General features: G+C 38.7%; 1 protein-coding gene across 3 annotated transcripts in view; it reads right to left on the bottom strand.

Moving 5' to 3' along the window:
• Nucleotides 1-20,069, bottom strand: part of MCM9 (minichromosome maintenance 9 homologous recombination repair factor) — a 91,774-nt gene extending 71,705 nt beyond the window's left edge. For 2 of the 3 annotated variants that reach the window (XM_044249870.1, XM_044249879.1), the window contains exons 1-7: nucleotides 19,873-20,068; nucleotides 17,171-17,481; nucleotides 14,030-14,346; nucleotides 12,803-12,884; nucleotides 7,233-7,433; nucleotides 2,758-2,883; nucleotides 743-862 (exon numbers count right to left, since the gene is read on the bottom strand). In XM_044249870.1, coding sequence (XP_044105805.1) covers nucleotides 743-862; nucleotides 2,758-2,883; nucleotides 7,233-7,433; nucleotides 12,803-12,884; nucleotides 14,030-14,346; nucleotides 17,171-17,474 — 1,150 coding nt within the window. In that variant the 5' untranslated portion in view covers nucleotides 17,475-17,481; nucleotides 19,873-20,068. The other variant, XM_044249888.1, reaches the window with a different exon arrangement.
• Nucleotides 20,070-22,645: the final 2,576 nt, after the last annotated feature.

Genomic DNA, 22,645 nt, shown 5'->3' with positions numbered 1-22,645 from the left:
AGTATAAGTTTCTCATGAGAAATTTCAGCACAGGCTTCCCTTAATAAGTAGCAAAGAACATTTGTAAAATGTGTGAAACCAAAGGCCCATTACAGACAGAAGTACAGGAGAAATATTTCCCCAATCACAACAGTGTAAAATACAAAATCACATCAAGACAGGCTTTCTAATAATTTTCCTAAAGTTACTTTATAATCACATCCTGACATTTGATCTGCAGCGGCTTTTAAGTGTACTTGAAGAATCATTGCGATATATGAATGAAGCGCCACAATGCAGTGAAAGTGTGCTTTCCACGTATTAAGACAAATTTTCTACTGAATTTTCAGTAGGAGCTACTGTTGCCTGTGAGATCTACAAGCACAAAAATGCCTCAAGCTCTATGCCATCGATCTACTTTGATAAAGGGAGATTTTTTTTCCCCATTTATCTCAATGTTTTGTTTACTAGGTCTCCATAAAATGCCAGATGGTGCATGCTTTTTCCACATTAAATACGATCTTTCAAAACTAAGATGCAAAAAAATATATGGAATAAGTTTTAGGAAAATTAAGTGAAAGTGGAGCTTTTAAAACATTTTCTTAGAGCTACAGAAGTAGGTGCTATTTATTTTCTTTGATTTTTGGCAGTAACTCAAAAATTAGCTTGAAATTTATCCTATGTTAGGTACTTTTTCATCAGAAAAACATTGTGTTACTGTCTGTTGTAAAGTCAAATTAACTGAAATTGTCATGTAAAATACCTGCACTAGTAGATCCAATTCCTGTGGTGAGCACAGAGCGTGGTGTAATCTTCGCTGCATACTTGAGGAATTGAGATTTCCCTGTGCCAGGATCCCCAACCAATAAAAGATGAGATTCGCCTAGAAAAAAGTTAGTAAACTTTCAAATTTCTATGAAAAGACCCATGAATTAAGTGTAATTAATCAAGAAGAAAATGGTATACTTGGAATGCCAACACAATTTACATTTTATGCTTCTGCTATTTACTTAAGGTCATTTAAGGACAGACTTAACCAGTTATCTTTAGAAAAGTTAACTATCATCATAAATAATAATTTTAAGTGATTTATGAATATGATATTTATAATTTAATAGACTGTGCTATTTCCAGATATTCAGGCATATGCCTAACATTTAAAAAATTTTTGGCTTATAAAGTTTCTGATTTTATTTTTTATTTTAAAGATTTTATTTATTAGCGAGAGAATACAAGCAGAGGGAGGGGCAATCAGAGAGGGAGAAGCAAGCTCCACACACAGCAGGGGACCTGATGTGGGACTCAATCCAAGGATCCCAGGATCATGACCTGAGCTGAAGGCAGACACTTTTTTTGTTTTTTTTCAATTTATTTATTTTCAGAAAAACATTATTCATTATTTTTTCACCACACCCAGTGCTCCATGCAAGCCGTGCCCTCTCAAAGGCAGACACTTAACCAAGTGACCCACTCAGGCACCCCTTAATCTATTTTTAAATACCAAACTACTTGGCTAAATCTTTGCAAACAAGCCATACAAATATTTTATTCCATTTTTATTTAAGTATTTTTAAGTGTTCAAGCCTTTATAAGTGCTTTATAAGTATCAAATCGCTTATGATTATAACAGTTAAATGAAGACCTTTTCATTTTATGCAAATTGTAGTAATTTAATGAAATAATCTAACTTAAAGTACTTATTTTCAAATGTAACAAATGAACAATAAGTATCTTTTGGTATGTATTATCTCATTCATCAATTTATTCAGTTATACTCAAGTATTTCCTAAATACATTAATAGGAAACTCCTTCTTAAGCTCAACATTTAGCAGAGTGCTGGAATTTGATCAAAACATACAATACACATAAACTTTTTATACTTTCTATTCCATATTGTACCGTATGGTTTTAGAAATCTTACTAACAGCCTTGTTTATAACAGTGTCCTTTTAGTCTTTGGTTATTATGACCCTCAGGAGGCCTATATAAGGGCCTTAATAAACCTACTTTATGCCAGATTCAGGTCAGTTAAATGTGTTAGCTGCAAAAGAGCTTTCTGCCATTTGAACATAATTATACACTTAGAGTAATCTTTGCTTGAACGTATGACCTACAGCAGCACCTCATGGCAGATGGCACTTCTGCAACCTGCCAGCAGAAGGGGAATCAGCAGGCAGATGACTGAGAGCAACAGTCTGAGAGAAACACACTGACAGTCACAGATGGAGAGACACTGACTTGGAGACCTTAAAAAGCACTATCTAATCTTTTCCTCTTGAAGACAGACTGGGGATCCAACGGAAAAGTTAGTAATCAAAATGTAAAGATTTTATTTTGTGGCACCTTTACAGACTGGAGCAAAAATAGATGTTCCTCAAAACACTTAAAATTTCTTTAAGTCTTTGGAATTCTAGAAATTACCTTTTGATATATAGATGCTGGACTAAGTATTGGGCAACTGTCAACTTTAAAAAGATTATGGTTAATGGGGCGACTGGGTGGCTCAGTGGGTTAAAGCCTCTGCCTTCGGTCCAGGGTCCTGGGATCGAGCCCCACATCGGGCTCTCTGCTCGGCAGGGAGCCTACTTCCTCCTCTCTCTCTGCCTGCCTCTCTGCCTACTTGTGATCGCTCTGTCAAATAAATAAATAAATTCTTTTTTTAAAAAATATGGTTAGAAAATAAAGCTCAAAAAGTCATTTTTATTCAGGAAAGGAAAATTCTAACTTCTCACCTTGTATGTATTAACATTTCTCAAAAAGTTTTAATAGGTACTAACCTCTGACCCGTGTTCCTGTAGCATCGGTCCTTTGAATCCCACCAGCCAGCACCAGGGCCACAGCAAGCTTTACTAAGTACATCCCAAAAACTTGAGGGCACAAGCTGGCCAATATTTCATTCCTTCCTAGGAAAGGCAGAAAGGTCAGATGTTATCAACAGTTTTCAAGAAATCCTATCTGAAATTTCTTCTTATCCTAGCTTCCTAGAAATATACTCTGCCATCTAATATCAAGAGAACCACTTCCAAATCCTACAGGAGTAAATAACTGTTTTGGTCCTAAAATTCCTTCTCTTATTAATGCCACGATAGGAAGTCTGCTTTTTTATTCCTTGCTTTTTATTTTTATACCTGCTTAAGTTTCTATAAATTTATCATACTTTACAGAGACAGAAAGGAATCTCCTTTATTCCCTCATTAAGCCAACATTATCCCTTTAAAATACCATTGCACTTTACTCCACTGCCTAAATAAAATGAAGGTGCTCAATCTCAGTAAGTTGGATTGCAGGAGCCAGTAATTTTTAAATACAAGAGGTACTTGGAGCTCATGAAGCTTCTCCATTGGTCTAAGAAAGAAGTAAAATAATTTACCCTGTGAGTCAATTCAGCATTTGCTCTGAACAATTTGGTAAAGTCTCTTTACCTAGAATAAGTTACCAGGGTATCACAGTATTAAAAAGATCATATAAACTATAATTCTAGCAATCCAAGAGGGAAGTCTCAGATTCTTCTGATCATGTGTTGCTTAAGGTTTTTTTTATTTTAGAGAGAGAGCATGAGCAGGAGGGGTAGAGGGAGAGACAGAGAATCTCAAGCAGACTCTACACTGAGCATGGAGCTCAACTTGGGGCTTAATCTCAAGGCCCTCAGATTATAACCTGAGCCGAAACCAACTGCGCCACCCAGATGCTCCTGATCACGTGTGGGTTTTTTTGTTTTGTTTTGTTTTTTAAGATTTTTAAATTTATCTTCTTGATGGTGGGGGAGCAGTTACAAGTAGGGGGAGCAGCAGGCAGAGGTAGAGGGAGAAGCCGGCTCCCCACTGAGCAGGGAGCTGGATGCAGGCCCCCATATCAGGATCCCAGGACCCTAGGACCACGGGATCATGACCTGAGCCAAAGGCAGATGTTTAACAACTGAGCCACCCAGGTGCCCCTGATCATATACTTTTTTAAAAAAGATTTTTTATTTCTTCATGTAACAGAGGGAGATCACAAGCAGGCAGAGAGGCAGGCAGAGAGAGAGGGGAAAGCAGACTCCTTGCTGTGCAGGGATCCCGATGTGGGGCTCGATCCCAGGACCCTGAGATCATGACCCGAGCCGAAGGCAGAGGCTTAACCCACTGAGCCACCCAGGCACCCAATCATGTGCTTTAAGTAAGAGAATATCACTGTTTGAGTTTCTGTTTTCAGAAATGTCAAAATACCAAATCTGAGAATCTGCCTACCCCACATACAAATAAAGCAGGTATTTCATTTGATCACTGGCCTAATTAACCAGCAGGGGCTCTTAGAACCTATACCATCCTAACAAGCCTGTACTACGCTTGTCTTCTCTTACGTGGAATTCACTACTGTGAGGGTACTTTCTCTACATGCTGGCAACTAATTTGTGTGTTTCAGGGCTTCCATGTTTATGCTCATGTTTCAGAGGCAGCTCTACTTGAGGAAAATAATCGTGTAAATATTTAGCTGATTATTCCAGTTCCAGAAGCTTTTCTGCCAAAGCATTAGGGAAAGGAAGAGGGCTTTGTCCAGAATTTATGGCCTTATGCACAAAAGCTCCTTATTGTAATGAATCAGAATTGATCCAATGACAATTAGGGTGACATGACTTGGGACGGCAGAAATGTGAAGAAAATCTTTTAGTAAAATGAGGATCAGTAAAAAGAATTAGTAAATCCTAGAAGGCAGCTCCTTAACCACCAAAGGGAATCCCTCTCTTTTCTGAGGAAGAAAGCCCAGAGAAAAAAGAGGAAGAAGGTTTGGGATCTAAGCAAATAAGACATTACAGCAGGTAGGTAAATTCTGATCAGAATTACACACACAAAGAAAGAAGGAATAACCCCAACAAGCAGGTTTAGGAGTAGGCAAACTGACCTGGGAGACTTCTGTGACAGCTGTGCTGAATAAAGGTAGATTCAGTGACTGATGTGCTAACAGGAAACATACCCCAGTGGTAAAGAGCACAGACTCTGGGATTAGAGGCCTGGATCACATCCCAGTGCTACTACTTACTACCCATCTGACTTTGGGCAAGTTTCTTAACCTCTCTGCCTCTATTTTCTTATCTGTAAAATGGAATGATAATGGTATCTTATAGAACTGTTGAGGATCAAAGGAGTTAATAAGTGTACATAGAACACTTATTATCAAAGGAGTTAATAAGTGCACATAGAACAATACCTGACACACTTAACTATTAAGCTATTATATTACTCTATTACTTATGCTTATTTCTGATCGCAGTATTTCCTCCCAATGTAGTTAACACAAAAGATATAAAGTGAGGTCTGAAGTACCAAAGAAAAATAAAGGGGAAGAACTATTCCCTTAAATTTGTTGTCTAAAGTTCCTTGAATCATGGCAATAGATGCCATGGCTGTACCATGGAAGAGAATGCATTAGAGTAAGTACTCCCCCAACTCTAGCTCCCTCCCAAATTTCTGCTTCTAGACCATGCTAATAGTGTGTCTAGAGCCTACCAGCTCATTCTTGTGGCATGGCCCTCAGTTACCCCAAGGAGAATAGAACTTCCTAAACCTTCCCAGATCTGAGTCATCCCTGAATCTGTTCACATGGCCCAACAGACCCCAATCCCTCTATTTGGGTTTCTGTTCAGCATCTAGGCCCCAGGGTCAGAGGATCCCAGATGTTACTGCAGACTGGAATAAAGTCTTCACCTTCTAGACAGTACCAGTGTCAGATCTTAGTGAAGCAGATCAAACTCCAAGAGCTGAGGAGTGAAATCCCTGGTGTTAGACTAGCAAAATGGAAGACATCCTTCCACATACAGCTCTCCGCTTCCACCACCCCTTCCCTTATTTCCCCCAACTAGCACACATACACTTTGAATTGGTGAAGTACAGTACTGGTACTGGGTACTCAGAAAACTAAGAAAGCAGAATCCATTCGCACTAAAAAAAAAACATTGCCCTGTTTTCTCTCTCTTCTTATGTTTCTTATAAGGTCATTATATTTACTTCTTCCTTTTATCCAGGAAATGAGCTGTACAACCATAACCTTCTAATTGAAACAAGATAGACTCTTGAATTGATTGCACAAAGCACTTCTCTTGGTCTGGGTAGAACACTATATGATACCCTTCCTTCACTGTAACAGGAACAGCTGAGCTGTGTGGCACTGCAATTAGTAAGAAATGACTGTGGTCCATGGAAGAGTTACAGATTTTTGTGAGGGCCTGACCCTAAGAAACAATTTTAAATACAGAAATTCCTTTAAAAATATATATGGTTCTTAAAGGGCTTGCTTAATAAAGCCATGAAATAGAGAACCCCACTTTAGTATTTAAGAATAAAGTAACTGATATGTGTGAGACTTGAGATGAAGTTTATTAAAAATAGTCTATCACAGGCTTCAGTTTATTTTTCTCAGTAGATGCCTCCAAGGAAGAATGAAAACAGACGTTTGAAGATTTAACTGGTGTTTTATATCTTTGGAATTTTTAAATAAAAAAATACTCTATGAACCTAAAGGCTGTAATGTTTTAGTTTATGTATCTTACTGCCCCAATCAAAAGTTTTTGCTGTGATGACAAAGCTTATATTTTGCACCCTTCTATCTCTCATCACTTCTTTCCTACTGACTGCATATTTAAAAATCTTCAGTTAAAATAGTGTGAAGTTGTCTTTATTATCTCAGGTACATGAGAAAAGAAATAAGACTTTCATAGGATGACGTTTCATAGTAGGATGTGTTTTGTCTACTTACGGAGGAACTGTATATTTATTGGTAAAGAAGGGAGAAAACTGGCAGTACAAGAGATGTCTAAAATAATAAAAATGGAAAATCTCTTGTAATCCAGCTTTTATTTTCCACAAAGATCTCTAAATTAAAAAAGACTATACCAGCAAAGGGCTCTTCAAAAGGAAACTCATGGCTAAAAGTACTGACGACTGCTACCACCTTTTGAGTTTAGCCATTGAGTTTTCTAGCATGCAAGGCTCCTCCCAATCACAGACCTCATATTTAACTACTTAATGAAATGCCATTAATAATTATCAGCTTTTTTTTTTTTTTTTAATCAGAGAGAGAGGGTGAGAGAGCAAGCACAGGCAGACAGAGTGGCAGGCAGAGGCAGAGGGAGAAGCAGGCTCCCTGCAGAGCAAGGAGCCTGATGCGGGACTCGATCCCAGGACGCTGGGATCATGACCTGAGCCGAAGGCAGCTGCTTAACCAACTGAGCCACCCACGCGTCCCAATAATTATCAGCTTTAAACCCTTAATCACAAACCTGCAAAGGGATCACTTTTATAGGACTCCCAAAAATCCTCAAATTCCTTTTGGACCTCCTCATCCATGATGATCCCTGCAGACTGCTCATTATTTACTTGGACATAATTGGCTTTCAGGACTATCTCTACTTCACAGCGCACATCTTGCTGAAAGGGCTTCCACCGTTGCATTACAACTCCGTAAATAGTGAGGTCATCACCTAGGAGAGAGCACCAAGTAGCAACAAAGTCCAGGAGGAGCACACTGCTTGCTGGACATAGACTTGCATCACACAGATCCAGAAATAAGAAATAAACCACTCTCCCACCAGGTTTAGAATAATAAACACTCATCCAGAAAACAATATGAAGGCTCTTAAAAACAACAACAACAACAACAACAAAAAACAATATGAAGGCAAAGGAACACCACAGGTTTCCTACTTTTCCCTTCTTCTGTTTTTGTTTGTTTTTACAAGCACTTGTATCTTTAGCTAAAAGCTAAAGTCAGCATTTTTATTTTTCTTAATCTGCCACATGATAATCACACCAAATTATTACCCTTCACTGGAAAAATAGCTTACCAGATGATTTATTCATTGTTATTATAAGGGGTGAAATGTTCATCTTCTAATAATCCCTAACCATACAGTTCTCATTTAAAGAATATGTAGAAACTGCAGCTGGAAGGTTAAGCTATAATCAGTTTGGTGTCAGGAAAGGAGACAATCTAGTGATAACTGACCCTAGTTTTAGTTTCCTATATATTAATTTTTACGTGACACCTTTACTGATATTTTACTTACTGCCTTAAAAAAAACAGATGAATGAACTAAGAAATAAATGAACACTGTTTTACTTCAAAGCTCTTTTTTATAAACTATGAAAGCACAAGATAAATCCTGCTTGTTCCTTCTGGTTGGTTCCTTCCCACCTGAGGAAATTCTATTACTGGTGATCAGAATATTAAACTTCTACAGGTTTTCCTAGGAGGCCTTGGGTCTTTCATGGGCACATTCTCCAAACACTAACATCTGTGCTTATTATTACATACAATTCAGTGCATCAATTAACAGGTATATATGAATGAATGGTTGGCATTCGGTATTTTGGTATAAGAGATAAGGGGGCCAGAAGAAAAGATAAGCCTAGTCCTCAAAATCTTGTTGAATATAAGATGTTGGACATACTCCAAATCCAATATGGTATTTATAATTTGTGCAATAAATAGCGTCTCTGAACTAACTGGCAAGTCTTCATTTTCCCTGTGTCAAATATATGGTATTTGCTGATGCAAAATGCCTTTTACTCTCTAAGTTTCAATGTGTAATGTATAATCTGTGGGGCTTTTGATTTTCTAAAGAAAGTGTTCTGTAAATGCTAAATGAATGGAACTTGTGATAGCAATGACACAACAGAGGGCTTATTTCTAGCTAAAGGCAACTTTATAATAAATGGTGACAAACACATTCAGGAGGTGCTTTGCATGTGTTTTCAAGATCTTTCGAAGCCACTGCTTGGATGGTTTTCAAACTAAAGCAAGAGTAATGATCATTTACTATATTGTCTGCCCTTAATTTTTAGGTGAAAATGACGGGGGTAACTTTAAATGAGCACTTGGAATAGTCCTTTACTATCATTTTAATGAATTATACTTAGGTTGTTTCTAAATTAGTCAAATGGAAACTTTACTTTTAGATACAGCACCCATTATTGAATTAATCAATAAATGATTATTGAAGTAACTGACTTCAATAGCAGTGATAATGTGAAAAATGTAGTGTCCTGAAAAATGGCCAAGAGCACTGATTTTATCTCAAATCTCAGCTCCTTCACTCACTGATTATGTCCTAGGGCAAATTATCTCACTTTGCTGAGCCTACAAGTTTTGACCTATGAAATAGAACTAGTTATATTTATGTCACAGGATCATAGTGAAAATTAAGTCAGAAAATGTTTGTAAATTACTCTTACAATATCTAGAATATAATATACGCTCAGCAGCTATTAGCTATTATACTAAGCCTTGTTGTTACACTTTTCTGTACTAAGTCATAAACGATGTCATTTGCAGGGAACTACAATTCTTACTTTGTAGCAGCCTCTGTCTTTGTGCTGCTTCGTCTTCTGCAGCCCATTTACCACGGCAGCCACCCCCAGCCGGACCCATCTCTGATCCCCTGCTGCACTGGCAGTTATCAGGACACAACCACCGACTTTACTACTCTGCATGTGTCAGATTGGGGTTCCCAACCAGACTGTAAATTCCTGAAGGGCAAGGATTATGCCATTTATCTTTTCATTCTGCAGAGGTTTGTAGCAATGGATAAATGAAAAAAGCGCTGTTGATGAACACTTCCATCCATTATTATTAGTGACATGTGAAAGAAAAATACCTTTAGATTTTTTCAGATTCAGTTTAGATGTACTGCATGAAAACATCTTATTTTCTATCAAAGGATACTGTCATGTTCACGCTAAGCTTACATAAGCACTACTTTGCTGATCCAGGTATTACAGGTTTTGGTTAAAATCTAGAGTCCTATATGAAAAAAGAACTTTGCCACAGCCTGGTCCATTTAGCAGGCAATCCATGATCAAAGTTGTTATTTCCATGAAGTACTATTTAGACAACTATAAACTGTTAATATATTTGACATAAATTTCAAACTATAGGTTGGTGATTCTTGGGTGGATGGGGGCAGTCTCTTGACCAAGAATTACTTTTGACCCTAGATACTGAACTCCCGTATTTCCACAGTTGTTTGCCTCATCGTTTTAATGAAATGGCAGCTCAAAAATATTTTATACATGAAGCATTTGGAGAAATCTATGTTAAAAGAAAAAGAAAATGGAATTTGGAGAAATTAAGCACTTTTGATCTGTCTGGTAGGAGAGAATAGGGATATAGAATAAGAAATTAGACATACCTGTTTCTGCCAAGGGACTTATTTGCGCTCTAAGTTTTCTTTACAGACTCAGGGTGAGTGAGATTAAGATGTGAGTAAGAACAGGAAATACTTAAAGCAGGGAATGTTGAGGTGAATTAAGAAACAATCGTTGATACCCAGCTGAAGTTCACCAGCCATTTCCATTTTCTGACCTACCTTCAATGTAACTTAAATATTAAAAAGCAAGTGGAGGGGCGCTTGGGTGGCTCAGTGGGTTGAGCCTCTGCCTTCGGCTCGGGTCATGATCTCAGGGTCCTGGGATTGAGCCCCGAATGGCTCTCTGCTCAGCGGGGAGCCTGCTTCTCCCTCACTCTCTGCCTGCCTCTCTGCCTACTTGTGATTTCTCTGTCAAATAAATAAATAAAATTCTTTTTTAAAAAAAGCAAGTGGAAATTCCTAGGCAAACAGTAAAAGCAACAGTTTTAAGGTTATTTGGAATAAGAAGAGGAAAGAAAAAGAAAAAGCTCTCAAACCTTCTTCACAGACACACGTCTGGTCAAGGCCTTGGGAATGTGTATGGGGAGAAGCTGCTGGCTTTAGGGGCAGGCTGCCATCTGCCTTTTCTAGGGCTGGAAACAGTAACCTCAGAGAAACTGACCAAAGTTTCACAGTTCTAGGATAACTTTTTTAGGGACTGAAATTCTGCAAATCCAAAAGACTTTTCAATTCCATACTAGAGTCTTCAGTGCCTGTCAGTTTTGGTAAAAAGTTTCTGATTAAAACTTTCAGATTACCCCTTTGAAAGCAATCCCCTTGGTGTCTGAGATCTTTACCTTTAGCCAACTAGTGCCATGTCGATTTTACAGCCCTAGCTTCTCCCAACAACTGAAAAAAAGCTCCCTTTATTCTCTTATTCTTTCTTTTCACATTACATATGTAAAATAATACATTTGTTTTAAAAATCCTTTTAAAATATCTATTTTTATTAAGAATATCTCATATTTAAATGTGGCTATTGCGGGGCGCCTGGGTGGCTCAGTGGGTTAAAGTCTTTGCCTCTGGCTCGGGTCATGATCCCAGAGTCCTGGGATCGAGCCCCGCATTGGGCTCTCTGCTCAGCAGAGAGCCTGCTTCCCTTCCTCTCTCTGCCTGCCTCTCTGCCTACTTGTTATCTCTGTCAAATAAAAAAAATAATAATAATAAAAAAATAAATGTGGCTATTGCAGAAGAGAGTACTTTTTAAAAAAAAAATTTTTAGAGTACTCTCTTGAGTAGCACTGCTGATTTACAAAACCTCTTATTAATTTTTCCAATAAAATTCGTCCCTACCTACTATATTCTTTATAAAAACAGTAATTTTAAAATTCAATGTAGAACACTTCCATTCCATACATGTGGGCTGATATTAATCCTGACCTTCCACAAATACTTTTTTTTTTTTTAAGATTTATTTATTTTAGAGAAAGAGAGAGTGAGCACAAGCAGTGGGAGGAACGGGGGGGAGGGCAAAGGAGATAATCTCCAGCAGACTCTGCCCTATGCAGAGAGCCTGACACAGGCTCAGTCCCACAACCGTGAGATCGTGACCTGAGCTGAAACCAAGACTCAGACACTCAACTGACAGAGCCACCCAGGTGCCCTTTTCCACAAAAACTTTAAAGTTTGATTCTTCCCAGGCTCCCCAATGAGAACAAGAGCAGCAAGATGAGTTGAGACAGGGCAAAAGAAAGCTATGAGTGGTCTGATTAGCCTCAAAATCAAAATATAACCAAGATGACATTGCAATAACCCCTTCTGGAGTCCTCAGATTTCCAGAACAGCTCTGAGGCTCACAATCTTTGTTTTGCCAAACATTGTAGATCATCCAGACCAACTGCCATCATGAGACCTAAGTCACTACCAAGATGCTGTACACCCTATGCTTGACTGTCTCTGGGAAAAGAAACTCACCATCATCTGAGTCCCATGGTGAACCCCTTATATTATTAGATATTGAGTCAAAAATGTACCTTCCTGGAGCTTCAGCCTGCTGAAACCCAAAAGTATCTTCTGTAACAGTAATTCCATTTCTGTATGACAACCTTCCAATTAATGAAAAGTTGGCTGTCAAGTCCTTCCTGAGGCTTCTCTATGCTAAACACCCACAGTTCTTTCCAATATGGTTTTAAGTTCCTTTCCAATTTGGGCAATTGGCCAATAGAAACACTGAGATCCCTCAGAGGACAAAATCAATGTCACCAGCACAGAGAAGAGAGGAATAATCACCTACTTTCTTCTAGATAGCAATAAGAGTACAGTAACATCTGACAGTCATACTATCTGATGCATTTTATTTAACCAAAGGCTAAATCTACTACAATTTTTAAAGTTGCTGCTGTTAAGCAAGGATATACTGAAAAGACCAACCTGGACAAAAGTCAATAGATCTGCGTGCATATTCTAGTTCTGCTACTTAACTCTCCACGTGACCCTGGGCAAGTTGGGTTCTTCATTTATAAAACAAGTGACTGGATAGGAATGCTAAGTCAGCTTTGTTCCTGTTATGTATCACCTCCCACCTCCACACGAGTTTCTATTCTCAAGATGAGCAATTAAGCCTTCACACTCACTTCCCAGTGCTCTTGGGAAAATAAAAAGTAGTTTTTTCCTATTCAGTACTTTAGGACATCTTATATAAGCTAGCAAAAGCTAATTCTCACCAGATTTGCAGCTGTCTACTAAGTCATCTTCCAGGATAACTTTCATAGATCGTGGAATACTTCCAACAGATAGCCTTTGCACCTAGCAAGGAAAAGCAGACACATTCTGAGTATGCTTAAATACATGCTTAATAGAAGCCTAGAAGTTCTTGAAATTACTGTTTCTATTTCCCTGGTATTATCATACAATTAATTTAATTATGATTGGGATTTATAGAATTTTCTTGAAAGTTGTGCTTATTAATCCATTTACAAACTCACTAAAACCAGAGTAAAATAAAAACACCATTATGGAAAAATATCTCCAAATATAATCTACCTTGTGGATGGTCAAAATAAACATGTACTCCAATTAGTAAACATAATTACAAGGTTACTTACCTAGAAGACATGTAGTTTTTTCCTGACCTCTAGTCCCAACACTTGGGATCAGTCACAGTTCCTTTGATTATTCCTTAGTGACAGAACCCTGGTTTTATTCCACATGGACATGGACATAATAAAAAGACTATATTTCCCAGCTCCCCTGCACCTAAACATGGTGCATGACTAAGCTCTGGCCAATGTAATATGAGTAGAAATGGCGTGAGAGACTTCAAGGAAAATGGCTTGAATGGAGACTTGGAGTAGATGGCTGATGCTGTTGTCTGTCCCTCCAATTCCCTCCTCCTGGCCTAGCATACGGCAGTGACAGAGCTGTAACTACCATCCTGGACTAATAATAGAGGCCATGTGTTAAGAATGATGTATAAAGAATGACATGAGTTTGAGTCCTCAATGCTGAATGCGCCTTTGTGTTTCAGCGGCAAGTAAAGGAAAACCTTGCACACTCTGACATGTTAAAGAGTGTCCATGTATGTCTTATTGGACACAGCAAATAAAATTGGGCCTAAATCCCAAATCCTGACCACTCCAATGTTCAGCAATCACTTAAACCCATTTAATTTTTCTCCTATCCCTTAAATACAGCTTGTTTGAACTTTTTAAATATTCACTTAATTTTAACATAATTACTGTCAGTCTACAACCCTTTTGCCAATGCTTTCTATACAGAGATGATTACTGCATGTCTCTAAAGACTGTATTCTGATATATGTGCAACTATACTGTATGATGACACAAGTTCCATTTATAGTCCTGTATTGGTTTCCTAGTCCTGGTAATTTGCCCACAGCTGAAAAAACCTTCTTCAAACTTGTTATTTTTCTCATTTATCTGGTCATTTACCTGTTCCTGAATTTTGATTTCCTGATAATCTCTACACCTAGTTGGAGATGAAGACAAGCCTGAGAGGCAAGTGAATTTTGAAGAATCACAGCTCTCCAAGCTGGGACAGGAGGATGGCCGGCAGAAGGTATAGTACTGCTCAAAGTCAGCCTTGACCACAAATACATGTTTGCATTTGTTACACATGTAATCCCGCTCAAACTCCAGGATCTTAACCAGACTTGTTCGAATCACTGTCCCAGTGACAGATAAAAAGTGTCCCACATCCTTGGTTTTAGGGATGTGCTCCCTCACCAACTCAGGACAAACAGGCAAACCTAATGGAGAGAAACAACAAAAACCCATCAATTTACATCTTGGAATTTGACTCCATGGAATATATTCTTTTCATATTTCCTAGGGAAGAAGGTCTAACTTCAGAACAAAAATTTGAGTTCTTTTTAAGAAAAAAAAAAAAAAATCAGATCAGCTCAACCAAGAAAAGAGAAAAGGATTATTTGAAAAATAATCATCAGTGGACTCTTTCTAAAAGTACATATCCAGGGGCACCTGGGTGGCTCAGTTGGTGAAGCACCTGCCTTCAGCTCATGTCATGATCCCAGGGTCCTGGAACCAAGCCCTGCCATCAGGCTCTCCACTCACTGGGAAGTCTGCTTCTCCCTCTCACTCTCCCTCTGTGCTCTCTCTCAAACAAATAAAATCATTAAAAATAAATAAATAAAAGTATACATCCAAATGACATAATAACCAGAATTTTAAAAAGGGCTGGTTTTCATAAGAGGGCCATCACAGTAGAATCTAAATACAGCATGTAACTGTAACCTCATTCAACAAAAAGCATACTACCACAGGCAACACATAAAATCAACTGATGACTGAGTAAACCACAAAGCTGAGTGATAAAGGGAGGGAGGGTAGTATAATGACCAGATCCCCAAGCACTAGAGGGCTCTTATTTTTTTTTAGTTAGGTTCGGAATTTATTAATATATAAATCTGTTTCAAAGCCTTGAATCACCTAGAGGTTTAACCATATCAGCACCATTTATCCCTTAAAAAACTTGTTTTTCACCATTAATGAACAGGCAACTCTTTAAAAGGTACAAAATGCCAAAGAAAATCCTTTTTTTTTTTTAAGATTTTATTTAATTTATTTGACAGAGAGCAAGTGCCCAAGCAGGGGGAGTGGCCAGTAGAGGGAACTTAAAATAAGCTTTAAGTAAGCTTAAAATATAAAGATAAGGCCATATGTTAAGCAAAAGTGACCATATACAATCAAAATCTTAACACTGAAATAGATGCTAAGACAGTGTTTTCCTAGAAATGTCAACTTATTTTAAATTTTCTGTCTTACTACATATGTTATTAAGTATGTTCTTCAACACTACCAGTGAAAGGGTGGCGGTGGTGTGTGATGTACATCAAGCCCGGCATCAGACTCTCTGCTCAGCGGGAAGCCTGCTTACCTCTCTCTCTCTGCCTACTTGTGATCTCTTTCTCTGTCAAATAAATAAATAAAATCTAAAAAAAAAAAAAGAATCCCAGAAGACAAAGAGCCATGTATATCCTGTAAAGACAAACCAGAAAATGTCTTAGGTTCCTAAGGAGACTGAAACATGGAGGCAACCTGTTTTCATAACTGAATGCCTTTCCTGGAGTCCAAGATGAAGCTGCAATACACCTAAAACCAGACTATTTCCATTCCTGGATCATTCTGCTCGGGACACCTCCCTCCCTGCCTTACCTTCTCTTCTTAAAATCTCCAGTGAATCTGCTAGAATTCACTCCTTGTTCTGTGGGCTAATATATCTTGCACCTACCATGAGTGAGGCATGCATCACATAACATAGAAGCTGCCACTAAGTTCCTTTACTGTTATGTTCAACATGCACACAGAGACATGTAGCTCTGGGCATATGAACACCATTGTTAAATAATTGACTATATAGCTATCTCCTCTACAACCCTGAGCTTCTTTAGATGAGGGACTATACCCTACTATGTTGGTTTCCCAAAAGACTTGCAAATGCCTGAACTTAATATGTTTGTAGAATGAATGAGCCATGGTAATAACATAATTTGCAGTTTACTTTTTCAGAAAATTAGAAAAAAAAAAGAAGGCTAAATTTACCTGAAACCAATAGGGTCACCTAGGCGGACAAAATTCAAAATTTTGGTATTTAAGCTAAGCATGGAAACATATTGAAACATAAGGACATCCTAAAACTAAAACCATTCTTAAATACCATTTCAGTAACATTAACTAAAATCCCTTTTAACAATCTTTTTGCAACATTATTATAAAGTAATATTTGTTCTTGATCCTACCAAGAGATTATCTAGTGTCCTAATGCTTAAAGATTTATAATATTCCTAATTTTATTCTAGATAAAATACTACTTTTTCAATTAAATCAAATATATGGTCTTTTGGAGGGGATCTTAATTAGTCTCCAAAAAGTTCTACTATACTGATTCATCTTTTTCGAATCACAGCAAGCATTGTTGTTGATTATAAATCCCCACCTTTCTGAAATATACTATAAAGTATTTCTAAACAAAACAGTACATGTGTTCTCCAACTTAATCCGCAATAATTTAAAGACAGAGCTTTGCCACAAGCTGATTGCTCCACTACAGCATCTTAAAAATTAAGATACTTAATCTGTCATTCATTCGACAAAAACTGAGTGCCTAAACAGGTGACCAGCATACTACTAAACTTGAGATATAAAAACAGTAAATTTCCTAAAATTGTTTTGAAGATCACAAGGTAAAATGTACCACTTTCCTAATTCTTAGTATTATCAATTCTTTTGTTAGTAGTCATGAACGCTCATAAAGCTGCTCTGAATTACAATTTTATACACACATATTGATCTATGTATATGGGCACACTAACATAATGTTGTCTCCATACAGTCTCCTTCCCCTTGGTTGGCATGGATAATATCCCAGCCTTCCAAATGTCCAGAGAACAGTATAAAATCATTACTCTGCTGTAAAAGTGACCACCAACTACACAATAAATATATTTTTAAGTATAAATATCAATTATGTCTTAGTGCTGAGTTCAATATGTGTTAAAAATTCTCAAAATGTTTCTGGAGAGTAAGTAGCAGTAAAATCCTTAAGAGATTTACCTGATATCCTGGCATGAAGGTTCTGCTTCATAGAGGCACCTTCAGGTTGAGAAAGGGACTGGAGAATTGTCAAGGCCGATCTTCGCAGAGCGCTATCAAAAATTGTTAGTACTTCATTTGGGAATGCGTTGAAATATTCCCCAATTTCCATGTTAGTCTCAAAAAGTGTCATGGCATTAACTACAACTGGGTAATGAGCATCTTCATCACTTTCCTTCAAGATTAGAAGAATATCATTCTTATGGTATTCCGAAACATAGGATTCAAACACTTGACCAACCAGTGTAACTTGATCACTATTCATTTTGAATCTAGGTGATTAAAGAAAAAGACCAGATTATAACTTTGATATTGTGATTTAGACACAAGTTTACAAAAAAATAACAAAACAAGCTGGTTGTAAATTGTTATGGGCCACACTATAAACTCAAAATATTATTTGAATTAAAATCTTAATTAGATCTGAATTACCTGTTACAGTCACTTAGTAAATGTATTAAGAAAGTGAAGCAAAACCAAAGCCAAAGAATTCTGTTTATACTGATCATTGAAATCCAAAATGGTCCAATAGCTTTCCCTTATCTTTTCCAAACTTCCTCATTAACCCTATGAAATGCTATGAAAAAGGCCTTTCCCCTTTTTTTAACCACATTCTATATACACATTTGTTCTCAGGTGTAAAATCTTGAAAAGCAATCTTCTGGCTAACATTACTTCTTTGCATGTGTTGTAGTTCTAGGTTTTTTTCATACAAAGAACATATCCTCCTTTCTCTCTTTCATTCTCTCTCACTACACACATACATATTCATGGGTTTTCAACTACATAAATGGAACATACATGGATAGCCAGTTCTGACTTGAATAGTTAACAGATCTGCTTCAGAAATTTACAATTTGAGGTGAATTTGTTTCTCATTTTCTCCTCCTAACCTAGGAAACCTACTGGCTTCAGCAAAGACAGCTGTCAAGAGTGTAAAGAAACTAGGTAATTAAATGGAGGAAAGAAAAGGAAAATTGGTCTTTAAATGATAAATAACTAGGACTGGAAAATAAATATACTGTATTACATTACTTCACCTATCTTATTCCTCTGGCAATACGTATTTTTTAAATTTGTACCTACAGATTAAAAGAACCTACCCCCATTCTGTTTTCATGTATACAGACAGATATCTATCATACTAGTATACCATGCTGGGAATTAAAAAGCACAATAAAAGATCTTCAATGCCCTCAAGAGAATCAAGAGACAGATCAAATAAAACAGTGCCCTAATAGTGGTAAAAATGTAGTATGAATAGAAGTACAAAGGAGAGGATGAAATTTAAATGGAGTGACAATCATGAACATGGCAATGGGCAGTTCCAAATAAACGGCTGAAATCGATTATCAAAGAAACTTATTTGGTTTGGAAACCGAGAACTGGAGGACAAATGTGCTTTAATTTGTCATTTCATTCACCCACCATTTATTGTATTTGGTCCAACAAACAGACGAAAGAAGATGATTTATGAAGTTCACATTTCAGAAGTTCACATTTCAGCATCCTATGTGTTACACAGGCTTTTTAATATTTTGCCTTTTTGGGAACCTACTATTCTAGAAGGTGTAGAAGGAATAAATGGGTATGTGTCATAGGCCAAGAATTCTCACAATTACAGGACACCAGTGTGAGACTGACAGATGGGTATACGTATAACCAGGAGAATGAGTGAGAACAAATTATGGCCACTGCACTGATAATTTGTTTTGACTAGGTAACATAAATGCAGTCAAGGGTAAAGCAGAAAAAGCACTTGGAAACAATTGATCACACAATATATCCAGATCGTGGCCTTTGCTTAAAACAAACAAACAAATAAAAAAACTGGACTCCCAAGAGTTGCTACAAATGAATCTCTAAGATTCCATAAATGCGTATTAAATTTGGAGCCACAAGTTGAGCAATTCAAAAGACAGCTTCACATAGGGCAAAAAGGTAACTGCGGAGTTCATGATTCAAATTAAAGTCAGATTAAATTCTGCCTAGTCTTTGCTGAAATGGCATCTTAGAATAAAGAGAAAAACAGCATCCCCCTTCAAAATCTGCGCAAAACTGTTCAACTCTAAGCAGTTTGCTACCCCTATAAACATGCCTACCCTTATTGTTCTACAACCTTCAAGTTCCCTTTCCTTTTACTTATTGAGTGAGGTCAAAATTAACAACGACGTGCTACTTCATCCTTTGGACCGCGTGAAGCGTCCACGAGAACCAGGAGCGCTACTAAGCCGCCACTTCCAGCTGGACCACCGGGAATCCTCGCCCGCCCAGCGGCCGCGCCACACCCACCGGGAGCCCCGCCCCCTTGCCTGTCCCTGCGGCGCCCCATCCTAAGGCCCGCCCCTCTCGCCGGCAGCCCGCGTCTTCCAGGCACCTCCTCTCCTCCCCGCCCGCCCGCTCTGCCGCCCGCTGGCGCTCGGCAAACGTGGAGTCGGGTTGTACTCAGAAGGCTGCTTTCCACTCTTCCGTCTCTGGGCGCAGCCCCTGCCCTACGAAACCTCCGCAGGACTCTGACACTACCCGGGCTCGGCAACCCGGCAGCTCGGTCGCCCGACCAATCCCGGAGTTGAATAGTTTGGGAACTAACAGATGTGAGCGAGGCTTAGGACGAACGGGGGGAGAAAAAATAAGAGGAACGGTGAAACCAGGCTGTCACTTACTGGCGGGCACGAAGTGTCAGAAGTCACCGAGACACGCTGCTCCCGAGGCCAAGGGGCGCGGAAAGCTCCGGCCTGGCGGCGGGGGCTCGAGGAGGCCGCAGGGGGCGGGGCGGGGCGCGTGCGCCGGCTGCTTGAGACGCCGGCCGCGGGGGCGCGCAGGCTCCGACGGATCTGCGTCGCGCCTGGGCGAAATAGACACGGCGCCGGCTCCTCGGCCGGGCCCGCGCACCCGACGGACGCCGAGCCGCGCACCGCCTCAACTTCGCCGTTCAGGTGCCTCTTCCGGTTGGAGAAGCGGGCGGGCGCGCGCCCCGCCTGGAGCTGTGGGACGCTAGAAGGTGGGGCGGGGCGAGGCCGTGGGCGGGGCCAGGAGGGCCGGGGCAGGGCCCGAGGAGTTCCAGGGCGGGGCCAGGCTGAGCCTTCCGCCCCAGGTGGAACCCGGAGAGCGGGGCGGTGCGGGGCACAAGCTGCCTGGATGGTTCGCGCTTTGGGGCTAAGAACTCCGGCAAACACAAGGTCACAAAGATTTTCTGCTTTGTTTTCCTCTATAACCCTCCCCCTCGTATACCATATTCCCCACGCACTCAAAGCCTCCGCCATGTCAACATACTCAACAGAGTTGTGCATTTGTTACGGTGAACATACACTGAAACATCATCATCACCCAAACTACAAGGTTTACGGTCTTGTTCGCTCTTGGTGTTGCACATTCTATGGGTTTTAACAGATGTAGTATAGTAACATGTATCCACCATTGTTGTATTATGCAGAATAGTCTCATTGCCCTGAAAGTCTCTCTTCATGCCTCCCTCCCACCTAATCCGTAGCAACAACTACTCTATTTACTGTCTCCATAGTTTTTCCTTTTCCAGGATGGCATGTATCATTGACACAGGTTTGAATTGTATGGGTCAACTTGTACATGGGTATTTTACAGTCCTGGAAATGTATTTTCTCTTACGATTTTTTTTTTTTTTAAGATTTATTTAAGTAATCTCTATACCTCACCTGGGGCTCAAACTCATGACCCTGCGGTCAAGCATGGCAAGCTCTTCTGACTGAGCCAGCCAGGCATTCCTCCTTACGATTTTTTAAATAACACAACACTTTCTTCTCTCTAGCTCACCTTACTGTAATAATACTGTATATAATATGTATAAAAATATGTATTAACCAATTGTTTATCTTATCAGCTTCTTGTCATCAGGCCATTAGTAATTAACTTTCTGAGGAGTCAGAAGTTATATATGGATTTTTAATGTGTGAGGGGGTCAACCCCAACCTCTGTGTTGTTCCAGGGTCACCTGCAGTTGAAATCATACAGTATGTAGTTTTTTCAGGTTGTCTTCTTTCACTTAGTTTCATCCATGTCTTTTCATGGCTTGATAGTTCATTTCTTTTTGGTACTGAATAATAATCCATTATCTAGATATACCACACTTTATTTGTCCCCTTACCTACTGAAGGATATCTGGGTTGCTTCCCAGTTTTGCCAGTTATGGATAAAGCCAGTATATTTATCCATATACAGGTTTTTGTGTGGGTAAAAGTTTTTTAGATCCTTTGGGTAAATACCAAGGAGCATGATTGCTTCTTGAATGAATCATATGGTAAGGGTATGTTTAGTTTTGTAAATATGTCTTCCAAAGATGTTTTGCAAAGAGATCATACAATTTTGTATTCTGGCAGTAATGAATGAGAATTTCTGTTGCCCTACGTCCTCTCCAGCATTTGAGGTCAGTATTTTGGATTTTGGCCCCTCTAACAGTTGTGTAGCAGTATCTCATTATTATGTTAATTTGAAGTTTCCTGATAACCTATGATGGTGAACATATGCTTACTTTTCATCTATATATCTTCTTTGGTGAGGTTTCTGTTCAGATCTTCTGTTTATCTTTAAATCAGATTTTCTTACTGTCTAGTTTTAAGAGTCCTTTATCAGATGTGTCTTGCAAATACTTCCAGTCTGTGGCTTATCTTCTCCTTCTCATAACGTTGTCTCTCACTGAGCAGATTTTTAGTTTTAATTATATCCAGCTTATCAATTATTTCTTTCATGGATTGTGTTTTTGGTGTTGTATTTGAAAAGTCATCACCATTCCCAAAATCATCTAGGTTTTCTCCTGTGTTTTAGACTTTTATAGTTTTATGTCTTACACTTAGGTCTGTGATCTACTCTGAGTTAATTTTTGTGAAGATGTTAAGATCCGTGTCTAGATTGTGTGTGCACACATGCTTACGCACATATGTGGATGTCCCGTTGTTCCAGTAGTATTTGTTGAAAAGACTATTTTTGTTACATTTGTCACAGATCTGTATTGCCTTTTGCTCCCTTGTCAAAGATCAGTTGACTGTCTCTATTTAAGTGGTTTGTTTTTGGGTTCTCTATTCTGTTCCATTAATCTACTACTCTGTCCTTTCACTAATACCGTATTGTCTTGATTACTGGACCTTTATAATGAATCTTGAAGTCAGATAGTGTCAGTCCTCCAAATTTGTTCTCTTTTCAGTATTGAGTTTTGGCTCTTCTGGGTCCTTTATTTCTCCATATAAACTTTAGAATCCTTTTTGTCAACATCCATAAAATGCCTTGCTGGGATTTTGACTGGGATGGAATGAAACGATAGATCAAATTGGAAAGAACTAATATTTTGACAATATTGACCCTTCCTATCTATGAATATGGAATATCTATCTCTCCACTAATTTAGCTCTTTGATGTCTTTCATCAGAGTTTTGTAGTTTTCCTCATATAGATTTTGTACATATCTTT

This window comes from Neovison vison, chromosome 1 (assembly GCF_020171115.1).
Source record: "Neovison vison isolate M4711 chromosome 1, ASM_NN_V1, whole genome shotgun sequence".
NCBI lineage: Eukaryota > Metazoa > Chordata > Mammalia > Carnivora > Mustelidae > Neogale > Neogale vison.
Note: the sequence above shows the minus strand (reverse complement) of the source record. Positions and strands in the feature narration are given on the sequence as shown.